This window comes from Mizuhopecten yessoensis, unplaced genomic scaffold (assembly GCF_002113885.1).
Source record: "Mizuhopecten yessoensis strain PY_sf001 unplaced genomic scaffold, ASM211388v2 scaffold935, whole genome shotgun sequence".
In the NCBI taxonomy this organism is placed as follows: Eukaryota; Metazoa; Mollusca; class Bivalvia; order Pectinida; family Pectinidae; genus Mizuhopecten; species Mizuhopecten yessoensis.
In genome coordinates, this window is record NW_018403795.1 from 23821 (window position 1) to 42000 (window position 18180).

Consider the following 18180-nt stretch of genomic DNA (forward strand, 5'->3'; position numbering starts at 1 on the left):
TCTGTCACAACAAATGCTATATGTAACACTGCTCGTCTGTCACAACACATGGTATAAATAACACAGCTCGTCTGTAACAACACATGGTATTAGTAACAGTACATGTCTTTCATAACACATGGTATTAGTAACACTGTTCGTCTATCACAACACATGGTATAAGTAACACTGTTCGTATATCACAACACATGGTATAAGTAACCCCCACCTCTGTCAAAACAAATGGTATTAATAAAACTGCTTGTCTGTCACAACACATGGGATTAGTAACACTGTTCGTCTATCACAGCACATGGTATAAGTAACCCCCACCCCTGTCAAAACAAATGGTATTAATAAAACTGCTTGTCTTAGTAACAGTCCATGTCTTTCATAACACATGGGATTAGTAACACTCCTCGTGTGTCACAACAAATGCTATAAGTAGGGTCTGAGTAACACTGCTCGTCTGTCACAACACATGGTATTAGTAAAACTGATCGTCTGTCACAACGAATGGTATGACTAGCACCGCTCGTCTGTCACAACACATGGTATTAGTAACACTCCTCGTCTGTCACAACAAATGCTATAACTACCACTGCTCGTCTGACACAACACATGGTATAAATAACACTGCTCGTCTGTCACAACACATGGTATTGGTATGACTAGCACCGCTCGTCTGTCACAACACATGGTATCAGTAACACTCCTCGTCTGTCACAACAAATGCTATAAGTAACGCTGCTCGTCTGTCACAACACATGGTATTAGTAGCACTGCTCGTCTGTCACAACACATGGTATTAGTAGCACTGCTTGTCTGTCACAACACATGGTATTAGTAACAGTTCATGTCTTTCACAACACATGGTATTAGTAAAACTGCTCGTCTGTCACAACACATGGCATTAGTAGCACCGCTCGTCTGTCACAATACATGGCATTAGAAGCACTGCTCGTCTGTCACAACACATGGTATAAATAACACTGCTCGTCTGTCACAACAAATGGGATAAGTAACACCGCTCGTCTGTCACAATAAATGGCATAAGTAACAACGCTCGTCTGTCACAACACATGGTATTAGTAACACTGCTCGTCTGTCACAACACATGGTATAAATAACACTGCTCGTCTGTCACAACAAATGGTATAAGTAACACCGCTCGTCTGTCACAATAAATGGTATAAGTAACAACGCTCGTCTGTCACAACAAATGGTATTAATAATACTGCTTGTCTGTCACAACAAATGCTATAAGTAGCACTTCTCGTCTGTCACAACACACGGAATAAGTAACACCGCACGTCTGTAACAACAAATGGTATTAATAAAACTGCTTGTTTGTCACAACAAATGATATAAATAAAAACGCTCGTCTGTCACAACACATGGTATTAGTAACACTGCTCTTTTGTCACAAAACATGGTATGAGTAACACTGCTCTTTTGTCACAACACATGGTAAAGGTAACCCTGCTCGTCTGTCACAACAAATGCTATAAGTAACACTGCGCGTCTGTCACAACACACGGTATTAATACCACTGCTCTTTTGTCACAACAAATGGTATAAGTAACACTGCTCGTCTATCACACCACATTGTATTAGTAACACTGCTCGTTTGTCACAATACATGGTATTAGTAAAACTGCTCGCTTGTCACAACACATGGTATTAGTAGCACTGCTCGTCTGTCACAATACATGGTATTAGAAGCACTGCTCTTCTGTCAAAACACATGGTATTAGTAGCACTGCTCGTCTGTCACAAAACATGGTATAAGTAACACTGCTCGTCTGTCACAACACATGGTATAAGTAGCACTGCTCGTCTGGCACAAAACATGGTATAAGTAACATTGCTCATTTGTCACAACACATGGTATGAGTAAAATTGCCCGTCTGTCACAACACATGGTATCTCGCTTGTCACAACACATGGTATAGGTAACACTGCGCGTCTTAGAAGCACTGCTCTTCTGTCAAAACACATGGTATTAGTAACAGTACATTTCTTTCACAACACATGGGCTTAGTAACACTGCTCGTTTGTCACAATACATGGTATTGGAAGCACTGCTCTTCTGTCAAAACACATGGTACTAGTAGCACTGCTCGTCTGGCACAAAACATGGTATAAGTAAAACTCCTCGTCTGTCACAACAATGCTATAAGCAACACTGCTCGTCTGTCCCAACACATGGTATTAGTCGCACTGCTCGTCTGTCACCAAACATGGTATAAGTAAAACTCCTCGTCTGTCACAACAAATGGTATTAATAAAACTGCTTGTTTGTCACAACAAATGATATAAATAAAACCGCTCGTCTGTCACAATACAATATAAATAAAAACGCTCGTCTGTCCCAACACATGGTATTAGTCTGTCACAACACATGGGATAAATAACACTGCTCGTCTATCACAACACATGGTATTGTTCGTATATCACAACACATGGTATTATGAGTAAAATTGCTCGTCTGTCACAATACACGATATGAGTAACACTGCTCGTCTGTCACAACACATGGTATAAGTAACACTCCTCGTCTGTCACAACAAATGCTATAAGCAACACTGCTCGTCTGTCACAACACATGGTATAAATAACACTGCTCGTCTATCACAACACATGGTATTAGTAACACTCCATTTCTTTCACAACACATGGTATTAGTAAACCTGCTCGTCTGTCACAACACATGGTATTAGTCTGTCACAACACATGGTATTAGTAGCAATGCTCGTCTGTCACAACACATGGTATTAGAAACAGTCCATGTCTTTCACAACACATGGTATTAGTAAATCTGCTCGTCTGTCACAACACATGGTATTAGTCTGTCACAACACATGGTATTAGTAGCACTGCTCGTCTGTCACAACACATGGTATTAGTAACAGTCCATTTCTTTCACAACACATGGTATTAGTAAAACTGCTCGTCTGTCACAACACATGATATTAGTAGCACTGCTAGTCTGTCACAACACATGGTATTAGTAGCAATGCTCGTCTGTCACAACACATGGTATGAGTAACACTGCTCTTTTGTCACAACACATGGTATAGGTAACACTGCGCGTCTGTCACAACACACGGTATTAATAACACTGCTCGTCTGTCACAACAAATGGTATAAGTAACACTGCTCGTCTGTCACAACATATGGTATTAATAACATTGCTCGTCTGTCACAACACATGGTCTTAGTAACACTGCTCGTCTGTCACAACACACGGTATATGCAACATTGCTCGTCTGTCACAACACATGGTATAAGTAACACCGCACGTCTGTCACAACAAATGGTATTAATAAAACTGCTTGTATGTCACAACAAATGATATAAATTAAAACGCTCGTCTGTCACAACACATGGTATTAGTAACACTGCTCGTCTGTCACAACACACGGTATATGTAACATTGCTCGTCTGTCACAACACATGGTATTAGTAACACTGCTCGTCTGTCACAACATATGGTATTAATAACATTGCTCGTCTGTCACAACACATGGTATGAGTAACACCGCTCTTTTGTCACAACACATGGTATTAGTAACATTGCTCGTCTGTCACAACACATGGTACGAGTAACACTGCTCTTTTGTCACAACACATGGTATAGGTAACACTGCGCGTCTGTCACAACAAATGGTATAAATAAAAACGCTCGTCTGTCACAACACATGGTATTAGCAACACTTTTCGTCTGTCACAACACATGGTATAAATAACACTGCTCGTCTGTCACAACAAATGGTATTAATAATACTGCTTGTCTGTCACAACAAATGCTATAAGTAGCACTTCTCGTCTGTCACAACACATGGTATGAGTAACATTGCTCGTCTGTCACAATACACGATATGAGTAACACTGCTCGTCTGTCACAACAAATGATATTAGTAACATTGCTCATTTGTCACAACACATGGTATGAGTAACATTGCTCGTCTGTCACCACACACGGTATGAGTTACATTGCTCGTCTGTCCCAACACACGGTATGAGTTAAACTGTTCGTCTGTCACAACACATGGTATTAATAACATTGCTCGTCTGTCACAACACATGGTATAAATAACACTGCTCGTCTGTCACAACACATGGTATTAATAACATTGCTCGTCTGTCACAACACATGGTATAAGTTACATTGCTCGTCTGTCACAACACACGGTATGAGTTAAACTGTTCGTCTGTCACAACACATGGTATTAATAACATTGCTCGTCTGTCACAACACATGGTATAAGTAACACTGCTCGTCTGTCACAACACATTGTATTAATAACACTGCTCGTCTGTCACAATACATGGTATTAGTAAAACTGCTCGTCTGTCACAACACATGGTATTAGTAGCACTGCTCGTCTGTCACAATACATGGTATTAGAAGCACTGCTCTTCTGTCACAACACATGGTATTAGTAGCACTGCTCGTCTGTCACAACACATGGTATAAGTAACACTGCTCGTCTGTCACAACACATGGTATTAGTAACAGGTATTATGAAAGGAATGTGTTTAATGAGCACAATGACGCTCTTAAATATTAATATTTAAAGTTGATCTTATTGATAGAATCAAACCAATTGAGTTTAAAATATCCAAATTCAAAACAAACATAGTAAAATAGAAACTTACCAGAATCTTCGTATTTACTCATGATGTCAATAACCCTACTAGGAAACATAAACTGAAACAAAATCAAAATTCACTGTAATTGATACTGTGCATTCAACAACGGGTCAAAATAATTACTAAAATTTCTTTTGATGATAAAAAGAAGCAAACCCATATCATTGCATCAAGTAACGTTCGAAGGTCCTTAAGTAGTGTTTTTTGGTCTCCTTTTTATTCCGTCCTATGGTATTTTTTTAGGTCACCAGAGCTTTAAAGCCTCCTCATACATAGGTGAATCCATTAAACGCAGCCTGGCGAATTGGGTAAATTTGTCAATTCCGGCGAATTTGTTCGAAACTGTTTGTGTTACATAATTTGAAATATAACGAAAGGTAAACGTAGGGGAACTATTTGTTGCGAATGATTTACGAAGTTTGACGAACGGTTACTGTTATTCGCTAGAATGCGTTGGGTCGCGCAAACAATCTTTGTTCTTTCCGTTAGCGATTAGATGCGCAAACATGCGAACCGAAGCGCAACTTTTCGCCTGCTTCCGAAGCCGTCCGAAGCTTTCCAAAAGGGTATTTCCACATCCGGCCGTTACTCCAACTCGATCCTGCCTGTACCAGGTGTGTTGTTTCCAGAGGCGATGACGGACTCTCTCAAATATTTCATCATACTTTTCAGTTGGCATGCGGAGGAATTTCTTGAAAGTTCTAGGATCTTCTCTTCTGAGCTCAACCATGAGCTGATCATAGATGCCAAACTGGCGCCGTCTCTCGGGGATGCAGCCATGGTCTTCTCCAGATGCGACGTGCTCTGGCTCTTCTTCTCCACATCAATCGGCCTCTGGTGAACTGGTGGATGTTTAATTGTTGCTGGAAGACTTCTTGGTGGGCCATAGCAGCCACATACTGCAGGCTCAGGCGTTGTGTATCTTCCATTTTGATGAAGGAATAACTAATAAACTTGATATTTAGCCTCCTCCTTTTATATATGAAATTCAAGAACTACACAAAACTGTTGAGATACTCAAGAAATGTAGATGCGTTATGATTCGCGTGGATTCGTTTGTCGTAGTTACCCTTCGTAATGACTCGTATGCAAACGTAGCCGTTCGTTTTTGAACGTCAACCAATCGTTACAATTCGCTTTCATTCGTCATGAAATTTCGGATTCAATTGACTACAATACGTAATTATTCGCTTCATAACGTACAAGTTCGCAAACTATAGCAAAGATTCGTCATGGGATCGTCCACGATCGCTTGATATGCAAATTAGCTGATCACGACCTGATAACTTGCGACCTCTAACGCCAGTTGACGAACGCTATGCGAAGACTTTCCGATTGGTTAACGCATTGAAACAATTTTTAACGAATGATAGACGGAACTTTTATTCGCCACAAATTTTTCAACATGCTCAAAATCGCAACGCACACAAAAGCTCACAAACGCATCCATACGAACAGACCAACGATGTACAACGTACATATACTAATGGGAACGAATTTTACGCAAGTCCTATTCGCCAGTACACGCAAGTTGACGTCGGTTTTTTTCGTCTATGTATGAGGAGGCCTTTAGCTCAAGTGACCTTTTGCTATCCGTCTTCGTCCGTCGTCGTGCGGTGTGCGTCGTCCGTCGTGCGCCATGCGTCGTCCGTTAACATTTTACATTTTCAACTTAAGCTGAAATACCGTAGAAGGGATTTCATTGATTGTTACTGACATCTACCAGACAGAGTGTTGTTATTTTTCGGGTCGATCAGAAATCCAATCTTGCCGCCACGGCCGCCATTTTGAAAAAAAAAAAAATCAAACCTAAAATCAAGTTCTACTAGGCCGATTTAACTTAAACTTGGTAGGAATGATCGACCTATAGACCTGACAAAGTGTTTTTATTTTTCGGGTCGATCAGAAATCCAATATGGTCGCTACGGCCGCTATTTTGAAAATTATTATTTCAAACTTATAGTACAGGTCCTCTGGACCGATAAAATTGAAACTTAGTAGGAATGATCGACTCATGAGCAAAGTTTTTGCTTGGGCCGATCCAGTAAGGCCGCCACGACTCCCATTTTAAAAAAAGAAAGAAATGGCAGCCAGAGTCTTAACAGGTCGGACACTTTCTTTAGTTTCAAATCACAGCTTAACGTCACAGTACCCAAATCACAGCTTAACGTCACAGTACCCAAATCGGGACACTTGAGGGAAAAAGTCACAAGGAATGTGCATGCTGTGCAAAGAAGAATTTGTAAATTGAAAATATTGATTTAATGATGCTGATTTACCAATAAAACATTATACGAACTTTATTTACTGCCTCTTATGGTTACAATTACAGTTTTAGTTTGTAAATAATTTTCAATTTTTGTATGTGATTTTCCACAATCCTACTATTTCATAACTGATGGTAGTTTGGATTAGAAGTTCATTCAGAACGACCCTTGACTCTTATTTATTCCAAAGGTATGCCATGTTCTGCAAAATACCGTTTACATCTCCAATTATAAGCCAAAACTGGTAGGGGAGTACAGCTATACCTGTGTCGCGATTACGTAACCATGACTATCTTCCGGTTCTATTTAGAGAACAACGCGTCGGAAATATCAACTTGTTATCAAAATGAAAAGATAATGATATCTATTTAGGTAAAATGAACTAAAATTACTGGGATCGGTACGATGAAATACATGAATATTTCGCTAAACAATGTTCCGATTTGGGTACTGTGACGTTAACTGGTTTACCTGAAGAATACGTACGTATCAGAGTACCTTATATGTTCTAATCATCAAAACGTTTGACATAGATACGTCACTGGTTGTGCAATATAACATGTACACGGTATATACACCGGAATAAACTTATGGAAATACATTATTGATCTATGATACTTCCGAATTTTCGCCTGCTCTAACAAAACGAAGGTTTTGGTATTATAAAGTTTCCCTCACATCTGCGTAGGCCATTGCTAGATCAAAGTCCAGTTCCTGGTCAGAAACACTCATGTCTATGCTAAGACTTGTATTACTACGCCGGTCCGCAAGCGATTGAAGCCAGACAACACGGTTGTAGTGCAGATTGGCGAGTTTCGACTGTTGGAGCATTTCCATAACTTCCCCGGATGTCAGCGGGTCTGTCTGTGAGTTTCCTATTTTCCCGTTCAGAATATCCGTGTGCTGAAGGTCATATAAATTCCATAGTCTCAAAATGCTCTTGTAGATTTCCTGTTTATCTATTAAGGTCGGCCAATAATTTTTAATATTTTTTGCTGCAGTCCAAACTCGGATTAGACCTGAAATATAACGAAGTAAAGGTGTAACTATTGTTCATGGTAATATGTACTCGTTCTGTATAATGTAACTATTGTCACCCTCACACATGTATGTAACTATTGTCACCCTTACACACGTATGTAACTATTGCCACTCTCACACATGTATGTAACTATTGTCACTCTCACACATGTATGTAACTATTGTCACTCTCACACATGTATGTAACTATTGTCACTCTCACACATGTATGTAACTATTGTCACTCTCACACACGTATGTAACTATTGTCACTCTCACACATGTATGTAACTATTGTCACTCTCACACATGTATGTAACTATTGTCACTCTCACACATGTATGTAACTATTGTCACTCTCACACATGTATGTAACTATTGTCACTCTCACACATGTATGTAACTATTGTCACTCTCACACATGTATGTAACTATTGTCACTCTCACACATGTATGTAACTATTGTCACTCTCACACATGTATGTAACTATTGTCACTCTCACACATGTATGTAACTATTGTCACTCTCACACATGTATGTAACTATTGTCACTCTCACACATGTATGTAACTATTGTCACTCTCACACATGTATGTAACTATTGTCACTCTCACACATGTATGTAACTATTGTCACTCTCACACATGTATGTAACTATTGTCACTCTCACACATGTATGTAACTATTGTCACTCTCACACATGTATGTAACTATTGTCACTCTCACACATGTATGTAACTATTGTCACTCTCACACATGTATGTAACTATTGTCACTCTCACACATGTATGTAACTATTGTCACTCTCACACATGTATGTAACTATTGTCACTCTCACACATGTATGTAACTATTGTCACTCTCACACATGTATGTAACTATTGTCACTCTCACACATGTATGTAACTATTGTCACTCTCACACATGTATGTAACTATTGTCACCCTCACACATGTATGTAACTATTGTCACTCTCACACATGTATGTAACTATTGTCACTCTCACACATGTATGTAACTATTGTCACCCTCACACATGTATGTAACTATTGCCACTCTCACACATGTATGTAACTATTATCACTCTCACACATGTATGTAACTATTGTCACCCTCACACATGTATGTAACTATTGTCACTCTCACACATGAATGTTACTATTGTCATCCTCACACATGTATGTAACTATTGTCACTCTCACATACGTATGTAACTATTGTCACTCTCACATATGTATGTAACTATTGTCACTTTCACACACGTATGTAACTATTGTCACTCTCACACATGTATGTAACTATTGTCACCCTCACACACGTATGTAACTATTGTCACTCTCACACATGTATGTAACTATTGTCACTCTCACACATGTATGTAACTATTGCCACTCTCACACATGTATGTAACTTTGAGCCGTCGATCAAAAGACATACCACTGTTAGTGTTAACATGTTGTATGATTCGATAGTGTTAGCCACAACTTTATGGATCGCTACCAGGTTTAACTTGAGCCTAGTACTGATATATGACTGATTGATCAGGATGTTGTGTAGCTGGTTTATTTGAACATTGTTATGTTGTGTAGATTTACTAATTGGCTCTGGTGTTTTGTGTCTGGTAGACTAGAACTGTTGACTAACAGATTATTATGTGGTATACCTTTGGCAGCTCCTGTATCCCGACACGTATCACACGTTACGGACGCTATTACTTGTTCCCAATCCGTCATGACCCGGATGACGAAGTGCAGAGCGTTGATGGGGTTACCCATCCACTTTTCCACATCGTATACACGAGATCTTGCTTCGTCCACAGTCTTCAAAAAACTAAAAAGAAATTCAGTTAGTTCCTTCAACTTGATATAAAATGACAGCAACATGAACTGAGGAGCATAAAGAAAACGAGGCTCAAAAAAGCCGGGAACAGTTACTCCGGAGAGATTATAATTCTGCATTACATATTCCTGCTCAACATATAGCAGAAGGCCAAAAGGTACCTATTTAGAAAATAGTAACCTATGTCCATCCGTTAATACTGAAGTAACAGCGGTAAAACACCATCAGTGGAGTAGTCTTCATATCGTCTATCCAGGATAATAACTGATGCTGAAAACAGGTTCTGGAATATCATGACTTCAGTCACGATTAAGCCAAACCAGTTCGGAAAATTCCGGGGAAGCTATGAATACAATTATCTGAATGTGAAATTGAAAGGTCGGTTAAGCATTGTAACTCACATATATTACAGCTCTTGAGTAAATAGCCTGTGTAAATACAACACAGATCAGCTGATAGTGATACATATTTCATCGTGATCAAGTTTTAGTCCGGATTAAGTTTAAACTGATATTAGAGTTGAGATTGTTAACCATGATATGATTAATCCTGTTGCTTCACTATATAACCAGTCACTACTAATCCTGTTGCTTCACTATATAACCAGTCACTACTAATCATGTTGCTTCACTATATAACCAGTCACTACTAATCATGTTGCTCCACTATATATCTAATCACTACTAATCATGTTGCTCCACTATATATCTACTCACAACTAATTATGTTGCTCCACTATATATCTACTCACAACTAATCATGTTTCTCCACTTTATATCTAGTCACAACTAATAATGTTGCTCTGCTATATATCTAGTCACAACTTATCATGTTGCTCCGGTATATATCTAGTCACAACTAATCATGTTGCTCCACTATATATCTCGTCACTACTAATCATGTTGCTCCGCTATATATCTACTCCAAACTAATCATGTTGCTCCACTATATATCTACTCCCAACTAATCATGTTGCTCCACTATATATCTAGTCACAACTAATCATGTTGCTTCACTATATATCTAATCACAACTAATCATGTTGCTCCACTATATATCTAGTCACAACTAATCATGTTGCTCCACTGTATATCTAATCACTACTAATCATGTTGCTCCACTATATATCTACTCACAACTTATCATGTTGCTCCACTATATATCTAGTCACAGCTAATCATGTTGCTTCACTATATATCTAATCACTACTAATCATGCTGCTCCACTATATATCTACTCACAACTAATCATGTTGCTCCACTATTTATCTAATCACTACTAATCATGTTGCTCCACTTTATATCTAATCACTACTAATCATGTTGCCTCACTTTATATCTAATCACTACTAATCATGTTGCTCCACTGTATATCTAATCACTACTAATCATGTTGCTCCACTATATATCTACTCCAAACTAATCATGTTGCTCCTCTATATTTCTAGTCACAACTAATCATGTTGCTCCACTGTATATCTAATCACTACTAATCATGTTGCTTCCCTTTATATCTAATCACTACTAATCATGTTGCTCCACTATATATCTAATCACTACTAATCATGTTGCTTCACTTTATATCTAATCACTACTAATCATGTTGCTCCACTATATATCTAATCACTACTAATCATGTTGCTCCACTATATATCTACTCACAACTAATCATGTTGCTCCACTATATATCTAGTCACAACTAATCATGTTGCTCCACTATATATCTAGTCACAACTAATCATATTGCTCCACTATATATATTGTCACTCCAAATCCTGTTGCTCCACTATATATCTAGTCACTACTAATCATGTTGCTTCACTATATATCCAGTTACTGTTCGTCCTGTTCCTCAACTATATATCCAGTCATGCAGTGTGTAAGTCCGGTGAACTAATTTTATGAACACACCAGCCTTAATGTCTTATTTTTGACTATGTTAACCTCGCTATGGAAAATTTTAATAGCTTATGCACAAGTTCAATATAAATATAAATTACAAAGATAAGTTCCGGTTTTCATTTGGGGACTTTGGATATATCCTTTCATGGGGTTGGCCTTTAGGGTGACTATAGCCTTTTTCATGGTGCTTGTTGAACCTTAAGATATATACCAGTGCCAAGTCATTCTCTTACATTTAGTTTCTGTACAAGTGACGTGGAAACATCAGTCTTTTTTGTAGATAATGTATCGGTATGGTAGACCCGATATAACTGAGCCCCGGGCAGAGCCCAACTCGTGATTCAACAGTAACAGGTAGTGGTTATCAGTACCACGTTGGTTAAAAGAAACACGTGTTGTCCTACAAAATATGCCTAATGTTAAATATTCCGGCTCAATTTTCCATTAAATACACCGATCTAGGTTTTGTATCCAATGATGATAGTTGCACTTGTTGTTTATCTCATACAAATAGTGTGCTTACCTTGTGATGGAGTCACTTATAGGGTGTCCTTCTGTCAACGACACAGTCACAAAGTCTCTTAAAGCTTCTACCAACTTGCCTTCCTCGTTGTAAATAATTTCAAGATTTCTTACTGATGAAAACGCTTGGCTATTGACGCAGTAGAATAAAGTCATTACCACACAAAATCGTCTGAGCATTTCTCGGGTCGTCATGTTGGTCTAGTGAGGATAAAACAGGTTTTAGTAATGACATTAAGTACACGTGGAATATAAAGTACACGTGGTATTCATCCGGGTTTTTATACAACTTCCTGGCAGACGTGGTAGAGCACTGTCAGCTTCACGAGAAAAAAACCCTCATTTCTACTGTTGCGACCCATTTGTTTTAATATTAACGCAATTAGTAATAATTTTTCACTTCGTAATAATCATAATTAAGTGTTAATAAGTGCGGTTTGTTTGTTTCAAAGTGTTTTTGAGTCGACGCACTTTGTAATCAGTTTTTAAAAAATTGGTTGAGGCGACACTAAAATTCTCCTTTGGTTAGCTTTTTTTTTTTTTTATTGATTTAACAGAAAACACAATTTTGCGCAAAAATGTCAATGTTAATTGTAATGCCACGAACTTGTTTGCAATGTCACGTACTTATTTGAAATGTCAATTTCCTGTTTGTTATGTCACGTACTTGTTTGTAATGTCACGTACTTGTTTGAAATGTCATGAACTTGTTTGTAATGCCACACACTTGTTTATTATGTCACGTACTTGTTTGTGATGTCACGAACGTGTTTGTAATGTCACGAACTTGTTTGTAATGTTACGAAGTTGTTTGTACTGTCATGAACGTGTTTGTAATTTCATGTACGTGTTTGTAACTTCACGAACTTGTTTGTAATGTTTCGAATTTGTTTGCAAGGTCACGAATTTGTTTTCAATGTCGTCACATACTTGTTTGTGATGCCACGTTCCTGTTTGTTATGTCACGTACTTGTTTGAAATGTCACGTTCTTGTTTGTAATGTCAATGCCACACACTTGTTTATTATGTCGCGTACTTGTTTGTGATGTCACGAACTTGTTTGTAATGTCACGTACTTGTTTGTAATGTCACGTTCTTGTTTGTAATGTCACGAATTTGTTTGCAATGTCACGTACTTGTTTGGAATGTCTGGAATTTGTTTGTAATGTCACGTACTTGTTTGTAATGTCACGGACTTGTTTGTAATGTCATGTTCTTGTTTGTAATGTCACGGACTTGTTTGTAATGTCACTAATTTGTTTGCAATGTCACGAACTTGTTCGTAATGCCACGCACTTTTTTATTATGTCACATCCTTGTTTGTGATGCCACACACTTATTTATTATGTCACGTACTTGTTTGTTATGTCATGAATGTGTTTGTAATATCACGTACTTGTTTGTGATGTCACCAACTTGTTTGTTATGTCACGTTCTTGTTTGTGATGTCATGTCACGTACTTGTTTGTAATGTCACTAATTTGTTTGCAATGTCACGAACTTGTTTGTAATGTCACGTACTTGTTTGAAATGTCACGAACTTGTTTGTAATGCCACGCACTTTTTTATTATGTCACATACTTGTTTGTGATGCCACACACTTATTTATTATGTCACGTACTTGTTTGTGATGTCACGAACGTGTTTGTAATGTCACAAACTTGTTTGTAATGTCCGGAATTTGTTGGTAATGTCACGAACTTGTTTGTAATGTCACGAAATTGTTTGTAATATCACGTACTTGTTTGTGATGTCACGAACTTGTTTGTTATGTCATGAATGTGTTTGTAATGTCACGTACTTGTTTGTAATGTCACGTTCCTGTTTGTTATGTCACGTACTTGTATGTAATGTCACGTTCTTGTTTGTAATGTCACGAATTTGTTTGTAATGTCACGTACTTGTTTGTAATGTCACGAACTTGTTTGTAATGTCACGAATTTGTTTGTAATGTCACGTACTTGTTTGAAATGTCACGAACTTGTTTGTAATGCCATGCACTTTTTTTTTATTATGTCACATACTTGTTTATGATGCCACGTACGTGTTTGTGATGTCACGAACGTGTTTGTAATGTCACGAACTTGTTTGTAATGTCATGAACGTGTTTGTAATTTCACGAACTTGTTTGTAATGTCACGTACTTTTTTGTGATGTCACGAACTAGTTTGTAATGTCCCGAATTTGTTGGTAATGTCACGAACTTGTTTGTGATGTCACAAAATTGTTTGTAATGTCACGTACTTGTTTGTGATGTCACGAACTTGTTTGTTATGTCATGAATTTGTTTGTAATGTCACGAACTTGGTTGTTATGTCATGTTCTTGTTTGTGATGTTATGAATTTGTTTGTAATGTCACGTACTTGTTTGTTATGTCACGTTCCTGTTTGATATGTCACGTACTTGTTTGTAATGTCACGTTCTCGTTTGTAATGTCACGAATTTGTTTGTAATGTCACGTACGTGTTTGTTATTTCACGAACTTGTTTGTAATGTCACGTACTTGTTTGTAATGTCACGTACTTATTTGTGTTGTCACGTACTTGTTTGTGATGTCACGAACGTGTTTGTTATGTCACGAACTTGTTTGTAATGTCACGAACTTGTTTGTGATGTCACGAACTTGTTTGTAATGTCACGAACTTGTTTGTGATGTCACGAACTTGTTTGTAATGTCACGAATTTGTTTGTAATGTCACAAACTTGTTTGTAATGTCACGAAATTGTTTGTAATGTCACGTTCTTGTTTGTGATGTCACGAACTTGTTTGTTATGTCACGATTTTGTTTGTAATGTCACGAACTTGTTTGTGATGTCACGAACTTGTTTGTAATGTCACGAACTTGTTTGTGATGTCACGAACTTGTTTATAATGTTACGAATTTGTTTGTTATGTCACGTACTTGTTTGTAATGTCACGTACTTGTTTGTAATGTCACGAATTTGTTTGTAATGTCACGTACTTGTTTGTAATGTCAGGAATTTGTTTGTAATGTCACGTACTTGTTTGTAATGTCACGAACTTGTTTGTAATGTCACGAATTTGTTTTTAATGTCACGTACTTGTTTGAAATGTCACTAACTTGTTTGTAATGCCACGCACTTTTTATTATGTCACATACTTATTTGTGATGTCACGAACGTGTTTGTAATGTCACGAACTTGTTTGTAATGTCACGAACTTGTTTGTAATGTTACGAAGTTGTTTGTAATGTCATGAACGTGTTTGTAATGTCATGTACGTGTTTGTAACTTCACGAACTTGTTTGTAATGTTTCGAATTTGTTTGCAATGTCACGTATTTGTTTTTAATGTCACGTTCTTGTTTGTGATGTCACGAACGTGTTTGTAATGTCACGAATTTGTTTTTAATGTCACGAACTTGTTTGTTATGTCACGTACTTGTTTGTAATGTCACGAACTTGTTTGTAATGTCACGAACGTGTTTGTAATGTCCCAAACTTGATTTATAATGTCTTTAAGTTTATTGATAACGTAATAAAATCTACTGATATTGCTTGAGGTGTTTGTTCGGGAACATGGTAAGTTTTAAATAAATTTGTTGGTGCAAAAATAGGGGAAATAACCCTTAAAATGATATCACTTGCACAAATTCTGCAGTCTTCATTCAATTTCCATGTTTGTGCTCTTTGTGTACTTTAAACATGATGTGAATAAATCTATTATTATTATTATTATTATTATTATTATTATTATTATCGTGATGCTTTAAAATAATATAATCTCACTACTATTTCACTGCTGAAATATAACAAATACTAATTGCGTTGTGTTGTTTGTTCGAATGATGACATTCACTATATATAGTTCGAACTACGAAAAGATCACTTCAATGAACCAACTGTTGAAGCTGAACATCAACAGTCCTCTAGCCTGAACCTAGCTAAGCATGTTTATGTAAGTTGTCTGACCTTTCATGGTAATATGTAAGCCCGGGGCCACATTGTCGATCGCCGTACCCACCAAATCATATCACAGAATACTCGCACCTTACTTCACTCTATATCCCTTATAAATATGCAACAAAACAGGATAGGACCCTTGCAAAATAATCTGTATCCAATATAGCTCCCTATTTCTTTCATTACACACTGATCGAGAACATACAGGTATGCGTATCTGGTAATGTTATATTTTGTTTTGCTGGAGAACTGTGTTTATCTGAGTATAAGGCTAAACATGTCGTAAAATACCTGAGATTTGTATATAATATTATACAAGGCTTGATCATTTAGTAATTTTGATACGTGTCCGCTATATCCAGTTATTTATGCGCATGGTGACCCTATTCTGACCTTGTTTAGATGCAGTAGAGTGATGGTCTGGAGCGGTAGAGTGTTGGTAAGGGGCGGTATAGTGATGTTCTGGGTGGTAGAGTGTTCATCTTGGAAGGTAAAGTGATGGTTTGGGGCGGTAAAGTGATAGTCTCGGGCGATAGAGTGATGTTCAGTGTCGGCAGAGTGAAAATCTGGGGCGGTAGAGTGAAGTTCCGGGCGGTTAAGTGTTGGTCTGGAGCGATAGAGTGTTGGTCTCGAAAGGAAGAGATGATTAGGGGCGGTAGAGTGATGGAAAGTGGCGTAGAGTGATGGTCTGGGTCGGTAGAGTGTTGGTTTTGGGTGGTAGAGTGATAGTTTCTGGCGGTAGATTGAAGTTTTTGGGCGGTAGAGTGATAGTATGGGTCGGTAGAATGATAGTCTTTGGCTGTAGAGTGTTGGTCTGGGGCGGCAAAGTGTTGGTCATGGGCGGTAGAATGATTGTCTGGGCGGAAGAGTGTTGGTCTGGGGCGGTAGAATGATAGTCTAGGGCGGGCTAGAGTGTTGGTTTGGGGCGGTAAAATGATAGTCTGGGGCGGTAAAGTGTTGTTCTTGGGCGGTAGAGTGATAGTCTTGGGAGGTAGAGTGATGGTCTTGGGCGGTACAGTGAAGATCTGGAGCGGTAGAGTGAAGGTATCAGGCCGAAGAGGTATAGTATCGGGTGGAAGAATTATAGTATCGGGAGGAAGAGTTATAGTCTCGGGCGGGAGAGTGAATGTCAGCGTCTGTAGAGTGAAGACCTGAGACTGTACAGTGAATGTCTCGAGCGGTAGAGTGATAGTCTATGACGGTAGAGTGATGGTCTATGACGGTAGAGTGATGGTCTTGGGCGGTAGAGTGCTGGTCAGGGTAGGCAGAGTGATCTTCAGGTTCGGCAGAGTGAAGGTCTGGGGCGGTAGAGTGATACTCTAGGGCGGTAAAGTTATATTATCGGGCCGAAGAGCTATAGTCTCGGAGGGAAGAGTTATAGTCTCGGGCGGTAGAGTGAATGTCAGGGTCTGTAAAGTGAAGACCTGGGACGGTAGAGTGAATGTCTCAAGCGGTAGAATGCTAGTCTATGACGGTAGAGTGATGATCTTTGGCGGATGAGTGATGATCTGGTGCGGTAGAATGCTAGACTCTGGCGGTAGAGTAAATGTTTTGGGCGGTAGAGTGATAGTCTCGGGCAGTAGGGCGATAGTTTAGGGCGGTAGAATGGTGGTGAGGGATGGTATAGTGAAGGTCTTGATCGGTAGAGTGATGATCTTGGTCGGTAGGGTGATGGCCTTGGTCGGTAGAGTGATGGCCTTGGTCGATAGAGTGATGGTCAGGGGCGGTAGATATATGTTCTTAGTCGGTAGAGTGATGGTCAGGGTCGGTGAAGTGAAAATCTAGGGCGGTATTTGCAGCACCAGTTATATCAGATTACATTTTCTATTACGTTACAGATGTGATCCTATGTGAAGTCAGAAGTCGCGAACGCGTTTAGCCTCATTCCCGTTTTGGGAGGAATGGTAGAGGTAGAGACAGTATTTACCCAATACTTAACTGTACTGAAAGCGAGAGCGACAATGCTGTCATGAAGGATATGTAATTATCCGGATTCGTGAAAAATGCGGACAGAACGAAATGCCCATGTAACACTTACAACCTTACCTTGTTATGAGTTAGTTCATGC

General features: G+C 38.6%; 1 protein-coding gene across 1 annotated transcript in view; it reads right to left on the bottom strand.

The window, feature by feature from the left end:
* The window catches only part of LOC110455684, a gene marked incomplete at its 3' end in the record, with an annotated part of 32068 nt that extends 19647 nt beyond the window's left edge, over positions 1-12421 (bottom strand). Inside the window, exons 1-4 of the mRNA XM_021505964.1 lie at positions 12190-12421; positions 9590-9756; positions 7584-7924; positions 4645-4696 (exon numbers count right to left, since the gene is read on the bottom strand). Coding sequence (XP_021361639.1) covers positions 4645-4696; positions 7584-7924; positions 9590-9756; positions 12190-12383 — 754 coding nt within the window. The remainder of the gene's footprint in view (positions 1-4644; positions 4697-7583; positions 7925-9589; positions 9757-12189) is intronic.
* Between the last annotated feature and the right edge of the window lie 5759 nt (positions 12422-18180).